This window comes from Lytechinus variegatus, chromosome 1 (assembly GCF_018143015.1).
Source record: "Lytechinus variegatus isolate NC3 chromosome 1, Lvar_3.0, whole genome shotgun sequence".
NCBI lineage: Eukaryota > Metazoa > Echinodermata > Echinoidea > Temnopleuroida > Toxopneustidae > Lytechinus > Lytechinus variegatus.
This window is the reverse complement of record NC_054740.1, coordinates 63,119,895-63,135,638: the sequence shown is the minus strand read 5'-3', so window position 1 is coordinate 63,135,638 and position 15,744 is coordinate 63,119,895. Positions and strand designations below refer to the sequence as shown.

At 35.7% G+C, this 15,744-nt stretch overlaps 1 protein-coding gene across 1 annotated transcript in view; it reads right to left on the bottom strand.

Moving 5' to 3' along the window:
* Positions 1-985: 985 nt before the first annotated feature.
* The window catches only part of LOC121419332 (nucleolar transcription factor 1-A-like), a 31,471-nt gene continuing 16,712 nt past the window's right edge, over positions 986-15,744 (bottom strand). Inside the window, exons 10-18 of the mRNA XM_041613750.1 lie at positions 14,223-14,364; positions 12,391-12,432; positions 11,781-11,896; positions 11,232-11,319; positions 10,632-10,742; positions 10,155-10,207; positions 8,036-8,225; positions 7,529-7,615; positions 986-5,848 (exon numbers count right to left, since the gene is read on the bottom strand). Of these exons, the coding sequence (XP_041469684.1) occupies positions 5,519-5,848; positions 7,529-7,615; positions 8,036-8,225; positions 10,155-10,207; positions 10,632-10,742; positions 11,232-11,319; positions 11,781-11,896; positions 12,391-12,432; positions 14,223-14,364 (1,159 nt within the window). The 3' untranslated portion in view covers positions 986-5,518. The remainder of the gene's footprint in view (positions 5,849-7,528; positions 7,616-8,035; positions 8,226-10,154; positions 10,208-10,631; positions 10,743-11,231; positions 11,320-11,780; positions 11,897-12,390; positions 12,433-14,222; positions 14,365-15,744) is intronic.

Below are 15,744 nucleotides of genomic sequence, written 5' to 3'. Positions count from 1 at the left end.
AACTTGCACAAAATATTCAGTGATGCTTGATTACTATTATGTCCAATTTTCATGAATCATATCCATAAACTTTCAAAGTTATGATGGGAATTCAACAGATATCCCCAATTCGGCCAAAGTTCATTGACCCTAAATGACCTTTGACCTTGGTCATGTGACGTGAAACTCATGCAGGATATTCAGTGATACTTGATTAACCTTATGTCCAAGTTTCATGAACTAGGTCCATATATTTTCCAAGTTATGATGACATTTCAAAAACTTAACCTCAGGTTAAGATTTCGATGTTGATTCCTCCAACATGGTCTAAGTTCATTGACCCTAAATGACCTTTGACCTTGGTCATGTGACATGAAACTTTAATAGGATGTTCAGTAATACTTGATTAACCTTATGTCCAAGTTTCATGAACTAGGTCCATATACTTTCTAAGTTATGATGTCATTTCAAAAACTTAACCTCAGGTTAAGATTGGATGTTGACGCCGCCGCCGCCGTCGGAAAAGCGGCGCCTATAGTCTCACTCTGCTTCGCAGGTGAGACAAAAACCCCAATACCAATTTCTGTACAGCAGTAGCTGTATAAATTTGTAAGGTTTTGGTGTATTATGTAATATGCTCTCATACTTTCATCCCTTTTCAATCAATCTTTCAATCCAGCTATTCACTGATCAGTCAATCATTGCCCATCCCTCCATCAATCTGCTCACCTATATATCACTCTTAGTCTGCAGGCACAGACCCTGATTGGAACTTTGAGCAACTAGTGTGCCTCCACACAAAGACTAGCACATACAAAACTTGCTGTCCCAATAGCGAGAGGGCCTTCAGTACACAGGGCATGAGTAGGGTGCAATTCAGACCCTTTACTCGAGTGAAGGGTTTGCCCAGCAGACTATATCACTCTCTACAATCTTGGACGTACCAATACTTGAAAACAAAATATTCTCAAAGCGAATAACTTAATAAATAAGTCAGCAGATGAGGTGCAATTCCATCATATAAAACTTATGCTTTATTCTGAACTGGAATACTCACAAACATATAATAAAACAAATAATACAGAGAGCTTTTCAACAGTGGGAGTAAAAACATTTTTTTTTCTTTATCAATGCTTTGCTCATATTCAGACAAATTCATTCCTGAAAATTCTGTACAACTATCTCCACCCAAAATACGATCCATAAATTACATTTTTAAATGTTTTGCTTTTTTTCTTCTAAAAATGTACAGGCTGCCTGTATACATTGAACTCGGCACACAGCACACACTAATCAGTGACCATATACTCACTTTCTTTCTGTCATAATATAATATCCTATATATGCAATATTATTATGGATGAATGAGAAAAAAAAAACCCAATGACAGAAGATTGTGTGAAATAAATCAATGACTTTTAGTCAGCACCACTGTTCCGATAAGGAATGATAAAATGGAGAGAAAAAAATATCTACAGTATTAAGGTAAATGATCAATGGTTTTCTAAAGCTATCGGCATGCATGATATTGCAAAATGCACTGTCATACAAAGGTTTTATGTTTTACTGAGAAACCAAACATGAATAGATATAGGATGGACGTCATTGTCAACAGCCAATCTCATAACAAGAAATGTAAAATATTCATTACAATGGAATCTCATACGAAGATCTATGGGTTCGGTTTCACAAAGCTTCACAACAAAAATTTGCTAGGCTGAGAACCTATCGGTTACCAAGGAGGCATTTCATCACCACAGAGATCCGACATCTTTCCTTGATTTTGATTGGATGAGAAGCATGGATGTTTGTTACTATGGTAATGATCAGATAATGAAAACTTTCATGAAATGGGTTCTCACTTCTCAGGCCTTAAATCTCTTCATTTTCAGGGGATTAGGGAGGATTGAGATCTCCACCCTTTATAGCTCATTCATGATGTAAATCAACAAACACACCACTCTCAAAAGATTGAATAATCAATCTGGGTGTGAGAGCAGTCCAAGCTCTATTTGGGTGAAGAAGAGGAAAGTTGGAAAGCCAGCAATGACAGATGCGTGGGTTGAAGTTTGCAATAGAAGTATGAAAATAAGAGGCAAGATTGTGAAGTTCTTATCAAACAGGATCTAAAGTTTAAAATATCTTTGGCAGAATAAACATTATTTTCAAGCAGGAATTTTTTAAAACCCAAATTGACTCTATGCAGATGAACTGATCATAAGCAATCATCACCCACTTAGAAGTTATGAAAAAGATAATTGCCATCAGACAGGAACCAGTCGTAATAGTGATGGGACAAGAAAAATACATACATTATGTTCCATTATGAATTATACATCACATTTGTGCATTCAAACACTTGTTTAGTAAATACTTAGGTGCAAAATCACAACCATCAATTTACCACAACACATAATATGTAAAGTGTGTGAAGTGACCTTGTAAAAAACAAATGTGACATTACTACAAACGTTAGAAGTAGAACAGGGGCTCGTTGCAGAAAGAGTTGCAATCAATCGCAACTCTAAAAATCATGCGCAACTTGTTTTCAACCAATCAACAACGCGCATTTGGGACTTGCGACTGATTTTTTTGCTTGCATTTAAACTCATCTCTTTCTGCAATGGGCCCGAGAACAATTGAAACAATTGGTTATAAAGATAATACTCCACGCGAAAGAATAATGTTGCATTATTGACTCTGTTTTTTTTTAAATAAAAATTAATAAAACCCTGAAATATCTTTATTTAAACAAAGAGCCGACATCACTTGGTTTTCCACCTAACCTAACCTAACCTGGATCAGTTTTTAGATAGTAATGTTATTTTCTAATGAATAAATGATGACACAAACCCATGCTCTCATCTATGTTTAAAAGATCAATGAAAAAGATAACAAGATAGGCCCCTCCCACAAAGCAGTAGTATACAAACATCTCTTGTAAACATTTGCACTGGTACTATGATAAAAACTAAGTCCACAGAGTCCCCTTAGCAAGTATTGAGCAAGTACAGCAAATTTTCTGGAAGTTCCACTTTGAGAGTACTCTACAATAGAGAGTGAAATGTGGCCTTTGAATGAACTTATCCCCTCTTCTTTATCTTTTTCCTGGCATATCATGTTGACTGGTTCCTGCTGCAGAAAAGATACCTTCATGGTGTCTTTGCCTGAAAAAAACTATTATGAAAGCCTTGATTTTGATTGGCTGTTGAGCATTGTTACCATGGATACCAAAATGATTTCATAAGTATATACATGACAAGCCCTTTTTCTTCATATCAAGATATTAAAAAAAAAGGATTGATCACAACAAATCAAATTTGTGATATTTTAAAATGGGATATAGACTAAATAGTCCACGTGGGGTCCATTGCAGAAAGAGTTGCGTTTAAATGCAAGTAGAAATATCTATCGCAAGTCCCAAATGCACACTGTAGATTGGTTGAAAAATCAAGTTGCCCATGATTTTTAGAGTTGCAATTGATTGTAGCTCTTTCAGCAACGGGCCCCCAGGGGTGATGACTCTTTTACATAGCATTGATTTACGTGGAATGTTACTAAGTGGTAATAGTGACAACAAAAAATATATAAAATTATTTTCAACATTTCATTTTATTATTTAAATAAGGGTGACAAATCATTTCATGACATTAAACGAGATTCATATCACATTTCATGGTTCAAGAGACTCCACTTACAGGAATCAATGAAATAGATGTGATATAAATATCTGAAGAAAAAATACAAAGAAAATGATATGTAGATATTTTATACCCAACATGCACACATTAAGGAAAAAGAGTAAAGTCTTAGCATATGATCAAACTGATTCAATAATCTGCTTGCTTTTGCTTCTTATAAAAAACTTTTTTTTTCTCAAAAATTTACAGAGTTAATCTCTAATACACAAACATTTCCAATTTCAGTAACTAAATTCATTAGAATACAATTTACGTCTTTACAAAAGAAAATATGTCCAAATAACATTAGTATTTACATGCTAGAACCGCAGGAAAACCGGGGTCATGTTGCACAAATTTGCTTTAAAAATCAAGATTAAACACAACTCTGAAATGATTTTTAAGAGCCTCTCTAGTCTTATATTACATGTGGTTAAAATTCAAGCAGGAATACTCAATTCAATCTACAGCTTTGGTCCTTGTGATTAAATAATATAGGACTTTTTTTTTAAATATATAATTAGGCCAAGCTGTAACACTGTAGTGAAGGAGATTCCAGGGCTGTTTTAAGCACTTTTGGGGCGAAATCGCCCAGAGCCCTCATGTATTTTTTTCCCCCTGACATCTGGTATACATCTATTTTGATCAAGCAATCAGTCCAGAATGCTACCAATCAAATCAAGAACACATAATTGCATTTAGTAAGGATGGTTAAATAAATAGCTCAAACCTTAAAAAGATTAACAATGGCCTAACAGGAGACATGGAATTCTTGCATCATTTAAAAGAATATTAATGTGTATCTACATCAAGTGCCCTGAAATCAATACGTCCTGTGATGCCTTTAAAAACAAATAATAAAAGACTAAGCCATTTGAACGTTGGGGGGGGGTTCACAAAGATTTTAGTATGACTTCAATAAAGTATGACTTAATTTAAGTGGCACTTAAATACCAAGTTGCGTACGGTGTGAAAGGCTTGACCTCATAGGTCAGATCGTGTCAGGAGGACGCCCTACTGCGTGTCTATCAATAAGATCGCGCGTTGCATATCATGTACACGTCGGCATTTAAGTGCGACTTAAATCTTTGTGAAACGCGCCTCTGCTTTAGATGATTTAGAATTGAAATACAGAAAACACAGCTGTATGAAGCATAAACGGTTAAGAATAATAAGTATTGTGAGACATTAACATGTTCCAATTCCCAAGTAAAATACCCATCCTCCAGAGTTTAAGTGGTTTAAATCAATGATTTAAAAAACAATCACAGTGGTTGAAATTGCGATTTAAATCAACATTTTAATCAGCCAACCCTGCAAGCTACCAAATGATGAACTATCAAGAAACAGTGCGACTGTCAAAAAAAAAATCAGAGTGCTGAATGTGAAGTTACACATGGTTGAAAAAAAAGAAAGGGTACAGACTCACTAAAAAAGGTACTTTAACAACTGAATCTAAAATTGACATGAAGCCCATGTCACATATGAATAAGAATCGTCATGCCTCGTTGGCAAGTGATGAACAAGAGCCAGTAACAGGAAAATGGCTGGAATCCGGAACAAGGCTTTATATAGCCATAAAAGCTTGGAGTCACAATTTTCAGAAAAAATTGTTGGACATGTGACATAAGGTTCAACAGAGCGTTCTTTACAGGTGACCACAATGACAGCTCATGATTGATGATAGAGTCGGGTGATGGCAGAGTGAGTCATGTGATAAGATCAGTGACATTGGAAAGAGGTGGCACCAATAATCAAAGGGGGTCTTGATGAATCAATGGTGCTAATGGAATGAATGTCTGTTTCAGAGTCTTATCAAAGGAATATCAATCTGAGCACCAAACAGATTGATACGAGCATCAGTCAGACTCCGACGAGTCTTCCTCTACTTCTTCCTCCTCTTCCTCTTCTTCTTCCTCCTCCTCCTCTTCTTCCTCCTCCTCTTCTTCTTCCTCCGATTCTGATTCTTCCGAGCTGCTGGCATTCCCCTGTGCGTTCTCCCCATCCTCGTCCTCCTCCTCTTCTTCCTCATCATCATCATCGTCGTCCTCGTCGTTATCATCGTCATCATCATCATCGGTCTCCTCCTCCTCTGATTCAGATTCGGACTCCTCTTCTTCCTCCTCATCATCATCTGTTTCCTCTTCACTTTCAACCTCCACCTTAACTGTCTTCTTGGCTAGAGCAGTCTGTGGACAGAAAGGAATGCACATAGAATAAAGTAACACTTGCATACAAGTGAGTTACAATTCCATCCTTATGATCTTTGTAGGTTTGCATGGCAGAGTTTATAACATGGAGAAGGTTTATGGTTCACCATATGAAATATGAAGAAGGGTAGGAAATACAGGCAGAAAAACTGAAATGGAAAGACGAGAAAGGATGAAAAGAAGAAAGTAGAAGTGTTCTTTCTTGAAAGTGAGTTTCCCTGTATTTCCTTTCCTTTCTTCATACTCCACATGGTGAACCGTAAACCTTCTCCATGTTAATTCCATCCTTGTATATTCTATTTCTTGATTAATATTCAAGCTTCAAAAGAGTCTATTAAACTGTTCTAAACAGAAACTTTTCATGGAACAATGGAACTAAAAAATCATTAAAAAAAAACATGTAAGAAACATGGAGAATCTTTTCATTTTCTAAGGCATCATTCACAACCATAGTCTTTTAAGACATGGGAGTTCTCAAGTTAGATTTTGTAAGTGCATGTCAAGCCCCAAATTTATCAAAATCATGGTTTCATGTACAAATCCAATGCAAATTATGTAAGAAGCCAAAATTCATAAATGTATAAAACTTTATTCTTTCTGATTTAAAGCAAAAGATTTCACGTTATTTATGAATAAAATAGAGTTGCCGACGATTTCTTTAAAAAAAAAAAAAACCCTGAAAAACATTCAGTCAAAAAACAAATAAAAAAGAAATACATAATAAAAAAAGAGCAATACACAGGAAAAAAAGTTGATATCATTTTTTGTACAACGTCTACTTGGTTTGTTCTGCGCAAGCAAATGGGAGGCTGAATGTCAAACATTCGTACCGTTGCACACAAGACGTACCATCCAAAATGTGCCGTTGCACAGCTTTAGGTGACGCCACAATACCATTTAAGTCATTGCGCTCAGTAAAAATGAAGGTGCAATACGCGTATAAGCTTGCTGGCTTAATGCGCAATGCTGCCAAAGGTCATGTGCACTTGTGGGATTTTGCTTTTTGCTTTCAATATTTTTGCTCCCTTTTAATAGATTACTGCAGTGAAAAACTCTTGTTTTTTTCATATTTTCGCTTAATTCCGAGGCGTTGTACAACACAAATACAAATATTTTTATTCGTGCATTGGTGCGAGATTTTGCATGAGGTGAAAGAAAGAGGCTCTATTCAACAAGGCATTAGCCGAGTTGAATAGAGCGTTTCTTTCACCGAATGATAATATGATAATAATGATATTATATATTATAAATAATATTGATAATAATCATAAGAAGATTGTCCAGACAAAAAACTGGCAGATTTGGGGCTATATGTAAGAATTTACAGCCAAATTATGATTTTATGCATTAATTAGCATAATTAATAAAAAATAAATTTGGTACAATAACAACTAAATTGTGGAGATTACATCATTGGTGACATGCGTGCCAATTTTTGTTGTGATTGCATGATCAACGGCCAGGATTTGAGGGGAAGGGGCTATTTCTGCAAGTTACTCAATTTTTTTTGCCAGTGTATGGAGAGCCACACATCTGTGCCTTGAAACAATACATATGCAAATCTAAGGAAAGCTTTGAACAAAAAAATAAAGTTACAGTCAATTATTGTTACCCCCCCCCCCTTCCCTTCTAATCCACAGTTTACTCCTGATTACTTACCCTTGGTGCTTTCTTGAGGATTTTCTGCCTCATGGCTGGCTTGGTCTCCATCTCAATAAACCTAGCTCTGTCTTCTTCATTTAGACTCTGTTCATAAAATGGGTAGGTCAAGTTCAATACTTTAATATCTTATACATACACTACAAATACATAGCACAGAGAGACAATCAATTGAAAATTCCACAAAGTAATAAAAATAATGACAACATTCTATTTTTATATAGCACTTATCACATTGGAACAGCATCTCTATTAAAGTGCATTATGGCTTGCCAGTATCTCCATTCCCTTGGCAGAATGTAATGTGATTATAGTACCATGGCTTCAGTAGTTCATGAAATTAAGAAAAAAAAGAGGAAAATGGTAGTTAGACATACAAAAAGGTTGACTATTTCATGAAGTTTCCCTATTCAGAAAATGTTTTGTTTGAAAAAAAAAAAATTTAGATTTAAAACATGTCTGAAAACAAAAGAATTTCATTGTGTTACACCTGTCTACTGAAATTACCTTCTTGTACTTCTCTAAGAGCTTCTTATATTCTTTGATTGCTTTCTCCTTCTTAGCTTCATATTTCTTCTTTTCCATTGCACTGATGGTTTTCCATCTCTTGGCAACTTCCTTGAACCTCTCCTTCTGATCAACCCCCTTCAGCTCAGGGGCCTTCAGCATCGCACATGAAAAGTACCTGTATGCGCTCCTGTCATGTATAAACAAGAATAATCTCAATTTATTCAACATTGTACAACGCCTACTTAGCTTGTTGTACATGAGCAACGAGAACATCAAATTGGCAGCGTAAATTTGTCTGTTTTTCAATTGAAAGTTGTCTGTACATATTGATGCACAGAGCAAGTCTTGGTGAGCGCTTTCAGAGTTTTACAAGAAACAAGTGGAATGCCTCTGGCCGTCTCACCTGCATCACGCGGTTCAATATAGCAGCAGTGCTGACTTTGAATACTACTCTAACTCGCACAAGATGTTCAGCGATACATGGTTACTCTTATGTCCACTTTTTATGAACTAGACCAATAAACTTAAACAGAGATATGGTTATTCAACAAAAAACCCCAACATGGCGAAAGTTCATTGACCTTACATGACCTGTGACCTTGATCATGTGACCTGAAACTCGCACAGGATGTTCAGTGATACTTGATTACTCTTATGTACAAGTTTCATGAATCAGATCCATAAACTTTCAAAGTTATGATGGTAATTCAACAGATACACCCAGTTCGGCCAAAGTTCATTGACCTTTGACCTTGGTCATGTGACCTGAAACGCGCACAGGATGTTCAGAGATACTTGATTACTATAATGTCCAAGTTTAATGAACTAGACCAATAAACTTTCAAAGTTATGATGGTAATTCAACAGATACCCCCAATTCGGCCAAAGTTCATTGACCCTAAATGACCTTTGACCTTAATCATGAGACCTAAAACTTGCACAAAATGTTCAGTGATGCTTGATTACTATTATGTCCAAGTTTCATGAATCAGATCCATAAACTTTCAAAGTTATGATGGGAATTCAACAGATATCTGCAATTCGGCCAAAGTTCATTGACCCTAAATGACCTTTGTCATGTGACGTGAAACTCGTGCAGGATGTTCAGCGATACTTGATTAACCTTATGGCCAAGTTTCATGAACTAGGTCCATATACTTTCTAAGTTATGACGTCATTTCAAAAACTTAACCTCAGGTTAAGATTTGATGTTGACGCCGCCGCCGCCGTCGGAAAAGCGGCGCCTATAGTCTCACTCTGCTTCGCAGGTGAGACAAAAAACCCCTGCAAATTCTGAAGCTCTTGTTTAATCTACCTTCTTAAGACTAACAATGTGAAGTACCAAAATTTAATAAATTTGAGAGCATAATGTGCAAAACTGGAATTAATTACCAATTTTGAATTTTATAGTAAATATTTTTTATTATCACTTATTACAGCTTCTGAATTTGAAATCTTTTTAACCAGAAAATGTTACCAATAAACATTTACTATAAATAAAGTATGAAGAGTAAATAACTTGGTAATAGCAGGGGTGTGAGTGATCACAAATAAAAAAAATCTGAAAGAAAAACTGAAGAGTGTTGAAAAAGAATGAGCTCCCATACTTTTTGCAGAGGAAAGCAAAAAATAAGCTGAAATTAAAGAGAAATGCCAGTAGTTGCAGTAAACAATGATTTCATGAGAAAGTCTGTAAAACCAGGCTTAATTGTCAGTATATCATCGAGGATCTAGATCTGGTACCGTTACATAAACTGAACTTTGTGAAATCTTGAAATCTACGCTGAAAAACGTTCACACTGAAGATCACCAACACAGATAGGCACACGTGGGACAGTGTATTATTATTGCTGGAATAAAGACCCGACGGAAGTGACCAAATCCGCGCTTATTTTGCCTATTTCTCAGCAATTACACAATATCTCCCAGAATCCTTTGGCACATATTTTTTATTTATACAAACAGACACTTGGGTGGTCATTATATTAGATTCTGTAAAAAGTCACTTTGAGATCGTTACCAAAACTGGAACTTATCTTTAAGCTGAAAAAAAAAAAATCTGAAATCAGATAAAAATCTGAACTCTCACACCCCTGGAATAGATATAAGAACTTACTCAAATGGCTTCTTTGGTGCATTCAACCATAGCTGCCGAAGTCTGTCATTTTGCTGTAAAATGGACATTGTAATAAAAAGATTAAAAAATAAAATATTTGGCCACATATCAATACTTCATAGAAAATACTTGACAATGAATACTCACAAAATCAATATACATAAAACTCCATTTTTCTCGGCATAATCATTTTTTCATTTTGTTATATTTCGACAAGAAGCAATGCGTGATATTTGTGAAAATGAGACAAGTGAATTTTTATGTCATTATTTTGATAATTGCATGTTTGCACATTAGACAACAAGATCAACTTGCAAACTCCTGAAGACGACACAGGATACCATTGTAGATTTGAGTAAAATAAATATCATTGGCCATGATATTAGCACTGTTGATTGGTTATCTTGTATGAGTTATAACGTGAAGCTATAACATGTATTGCTTGGTCTCATATATTTCATACAGTCCCATACATACCTCGATTTGTTTGTTTAGCGTTGATGATTGCTTGACCCAAGTTGATTTCATTCCTTTGTCTAGTAGATCCCACTGAGTCCTCAGCTGAGCAAGAGCTTTTGACTTGGACATCTGGGAGTGAAAAAATATTTGATCAAATACACTTGAAATCAAAGCAATGGAAAGTGAAAAAAAATCATGATTAGTTCTTCTTAAATCTCTGGTTATGGGACATGGATAATATGAGAGTATGACTTCAATACTTCAGGCAATTCCAGAAATAAATCTTTTTCTATGTCGAATGCCAATCAATCTCATTTTTCCTTCACTTTGTGTACGAAGCGAGTCATGGTTATATCACAGCATCAGAATATCAGATAAACTATAATAAAACTGATGTAAATAAGGGAAGGTCTCAATAGGAAGTGGGTCAGGCCTCCTCTTTTTTCATTTTTTCATTCTCTTCATAATCTTTTTCATTTCTATGATTCATAAAGAATTAACTGATAATCATGGAAATATTTCCCAATAAAATAAAATTTACAAAAAACAGGCAATTGAGGTGGGGGGGGGGGGGGGGGGTATTAATCATAGAAGCAATCACATCAAAGTCAGACTTACTTCTTTGATGTAGGCGGGTAATTTATCAGCAATCCACAAATCTTTTCCTGTTGTCTTTCCATTCAGATTTAGCTCAAATTTCTCAGCACTGTGAATAAATCAAGAAATACATTGTAAAGTGATAAAATTCTACTCGATTCATCAATAACTCAATCAGTACGGAACTAAATCAGTAAGTCACAAACCAATTCCATCATGCACTCACTCAGTCAAGAATTCATTCAAATGTCTCACTGACCAACCACTCACTCATCCACCATTCATTCACTTACTCACTCACTCACTCACCCACCCACCCACTCACTCATCCACCATTACGCACTCACTCACTCATCCACCATTCACTCATCCACCATCACTCGCTCATCCAATATCCATTACTCACTCATCCACCATTCACTCACTCACACACACACACACACACACTCACTCACTCACACAAACACACATTCACTCACTCATCCACCACCCATGATCACTCACTCACTCACACACTCACTCATCCACTACTCATCATTCACTCAGTATCATCATAGTCTATAGTGATACCTTGCAGAGCTCTTGGCTGCTTTCTCTGTAGCATGCTTAGCCTTCTTGGAACTTGGCATTTTACGAATACTGTTTAATTCTACAAGACACTTCTCCTTCTCACCTGGTGGTAGTTTCTGAAGACAAAAACAACATGTTGTTCAAGAATATCTCATGATAGTAAAACTAATCCTTTTCCAGAAACAAATGAATTCAGATCATAACTAAAAATTATGTGTTAGAAACTGGTTTCTTTTTCATGCATTCTCAATGGCAATCAGTAGACAGTTTCATGAAAGTTGTCAGCACTAACAAGAAATTTAAATAAGTAACAAAAAAATATTATTTCCTTTTAGAACAGAGTCTGTGAATAAAAACTTGGCCTTTTTGAGTCTTTAGTCAATCAAAGCAAACCTTTGATTTTAGGCATAAATTAGCACAATACATTATTCACAAGATTTTTAAAATTGGTAGATTATGCCATGGGTATTGTGCGAGCCCATCATGCGAGTGATAGCCAAGACGAGTCTTCTTAGGTGTAAAAATAACCCAGCCCTTTTTATAAGAAACTATATTAAAATATCACATATTATAAAATATCACATGGAAAAATACTGGTATGTAAATTTACCTCAATATATTTCTCAAGTTCTCTTTCATAATGCTCCTTCATCTGTTGATCATGAAATAAAAATAATACAAATTACTCATTTATGACAAACAATCCACCATTTCATTCATTAACAGGGCTCGAATTAATCCAAGGCCATCCAAGGCCATGGCCTTAGATGCCCTCAGAAATGGCCTTGATGCCCTTTCAAATATTTGTAGACTTAAGGCCAAAATAACTGCCCTTTTTTGCTGTGGCCGTGGTGCCCTGCGGTAATCCAGTGCATGTGCCCCATTGAAAAGTGCATTTATTATTGATGCCCTTTCTTTGGTGGCCTTGGATGTCCCATAAAGTGAAAACTGCCTGCCCTTTCCCTTAAGTGCCCTTTTAAAAAATGGCCTTGCCCCTTTAAATTGTTAATTCGAGCCCTGCATTAACCACCTACAGCCTTATAAAACCCTTGTGCTAAGGGATTTTTACACACATGTTACAAACACAAATTCACATGCAAATCACTTGAAGTTCAACGTATCTTTTCACACCGACTATGAATTCAAATAAATCCATCTTCCCCATCAACTCACACCTCAAGATATCCTTCAGTAAAGCAATTGTTTCTTCAGTCATTAAAACTAAGTGTCATCACAATCTCCCCCAAGCACTTTCTGCTTGTAAGTTGCCAATTTGAATTCAAATGATCAACCCCAAAACAGACAAATCTCAGGGAGAGCACCATCTATTGTCCATAGGCAAAGATTTCAATATTCAAGTGCTGTTTATGAAGTAGGGGGTATGAACAGTGTAGACGAATCCTTCAAACTGGCAACAGGAAGAACATGTCATCACATGGTCCAAACTGAAAACACTACCAAATCATATTATATGATGCGTGCTCAATCTCTTGATAATTCTTCAATTAAAGTATAGTCTACCATTATGCATGCCTAAAGCCGACATTCTACAAATCCAGTAGTATAATAATAAAGGGTTTCATTGATATCAACTTGTCATAAATTCATTAAGGGGTCCGTCTTACAAAGAGTTGCGATTGATCCTATCAATAGCAACGTTGGAAAGCCAGCAAAGTCAACATATGAAATGCATATTTGTTCAAAAAAAATTCTAGATATGAATGTATATCCATATAAATTCATTGATTTCTTAACAATTTGGTGGGTTCTCCTTTATTTACAATTGACATCTTGCAAATTTCCTGCAGAAAAAATATGACACAGATGGATTTCCATCGAGTTATGACTAATTGGATCAATCATAACTCATTGTAAGATGGGGCCCTGATAATACAGTTACACCAAATGGCCATGGTCATTAAGTTGACCTATTCCCTACCCAGGCTACCTGGTTGGGTGAGCAAGGGTAAAAAAAAAAAAAAAAATTATTACATTTTTTGTACTATTTCTCATTCTTGCATTGCACATGCTGTCTTGTTTCTGGAAGTGTCGAATCAAATAATACTAGACAGCCTCCAAACATGACCAATGGTACATCATCGGAACTAAAGTGAGAGATTTGGGCCCCCGTCTTACAAAGAGTTGCGATTGAATGATCCGATCAATCACAACTATGGACGGCCAGCAAAGTCAACATCTATTATGCATATTTGTTCAAAATATTTTATAACTATGTTTTTTCATGCATTCATCATTTTCATGAAAATTCACTTTGCTTCTCTTTATATACGAAGGACATTGTGCACAATTTTCTGTAGAAAAAATGATGACACTTTTCCATAGAGTTATGATTGATTGGATCAATCGCAACTCTTTCTCAGACGGGACTTGGTGTGTCTGGTGTCAGCTTTGTCTATGTGACTATGGCATTGTTTTACTTACCCTAGCTGCCTTCATCTTATATTCTGCTTTACCCTTGTCACTCAGCTGGCTCCATCTTGTGCTACACTGCAACATCTTTTCCTTAGGAGAGACATCTTCCATCTGTTTGAGCATCTCGGAACAAAATAAACTGTATGCAGTCCTGCCAACAACAACCAAAAAAAACCCACAAAATTTAACTCTACAGTGTATGTTAACCCTAAATAGACTGGGCTATTTCGACGCCTAAGAAGACGGGGGGGGGGGGGGGGGGGCCGATTCAGCCCCCCCTTATGATCTCGGCCGTCGATCGCGACGAAAATTGGCACACGCGTTACCCATGGCATTATCTACAAAACTATAACATCAAATTCTGCAAAAAATCTCATGTCTCATTAATTATGCTAATTTATGTGTAAAATCATAAGTTTGCTCTAATTAATAAAATAATGCCCCTGAAATGCCAACTTTTGATTCACATACTCTAGATAGGCATTTGATCAAATTGATTTTAAAAAAATTCTAAATCACAATTCTTTTCTCAGCTATTCTATTGTTTTCTAAATTTCTTATGTATTTCTTTGTTTTTCGACTTTTTGTTTTTTATTGTTTTTTCAATGGAAATTGTCAGGGATTTTATTTTGACCATAAACAAGATAAAATTAATTGATTTTAAGCAGTAAAAGGAAAAATAATGATACATTTATGAATTTTGGCTAAGAACACTATTTGCATTGGATTTGTACACAAATTCACGTTTTTGAGTAATTTTGGGTCTGCATGCACTTACGAAATGTTGCGTAATTTTGGAACCACGTACCCGGGGGTCACAATTGTGGTCTCAAAAGTTGCGCGAGACTTGAAAGTAAAAAGTCAGCGAGCGACGCGGTCAAAAAATTTTGCGCGGCAGATTTATCGCGAAAAATGTCGAGGGGGGGGCTGAATCAGCCCCCCCAGTCTTTTTAGGGTTAAAGGACAAGTCCACCCCAACAAAAAGTTGATTTGAATAAAGAGAGAATAATCTAACAAGCATAACACTGAAAATTTCATCAAAATCGGATGTAAAATAAGAAAGTAATGACTTTTTAAAATTTTTGCTTATTTTCACAAAACAGTTGTATGAACATCCTGGTCAGTATGCAAATGAGGAAACTGATGACATCATCCACTCACTATTTCATTTGTTAGAGTATCATATGAAATATGACATATTCTAATTTTCTCCTCATTGTCAAATGAAACAACGATTAATTCCTCCCTGAACATGTGGAATTAGCATTGTTTAATAATATATGGTCCAGTCAATTTAGTCCTTATTGCCAAAACTGTAAAAAAAGAAATATCATATAATTCAAACAATAAGAAACAAAAGAAATAGTGAGTGATGGACATCGACTTTTTCATTTGCATGTCACTGAATTGTGCATATCGCTGTTTTGTGAAAAATAAACAAACCTTTAAAATGTCTCAACTTTCTTATTTTATATCCAATTTTGATAAAATTTGCAGCGTTATGCTAGTTTGATTTTTCTCTACTTATTCA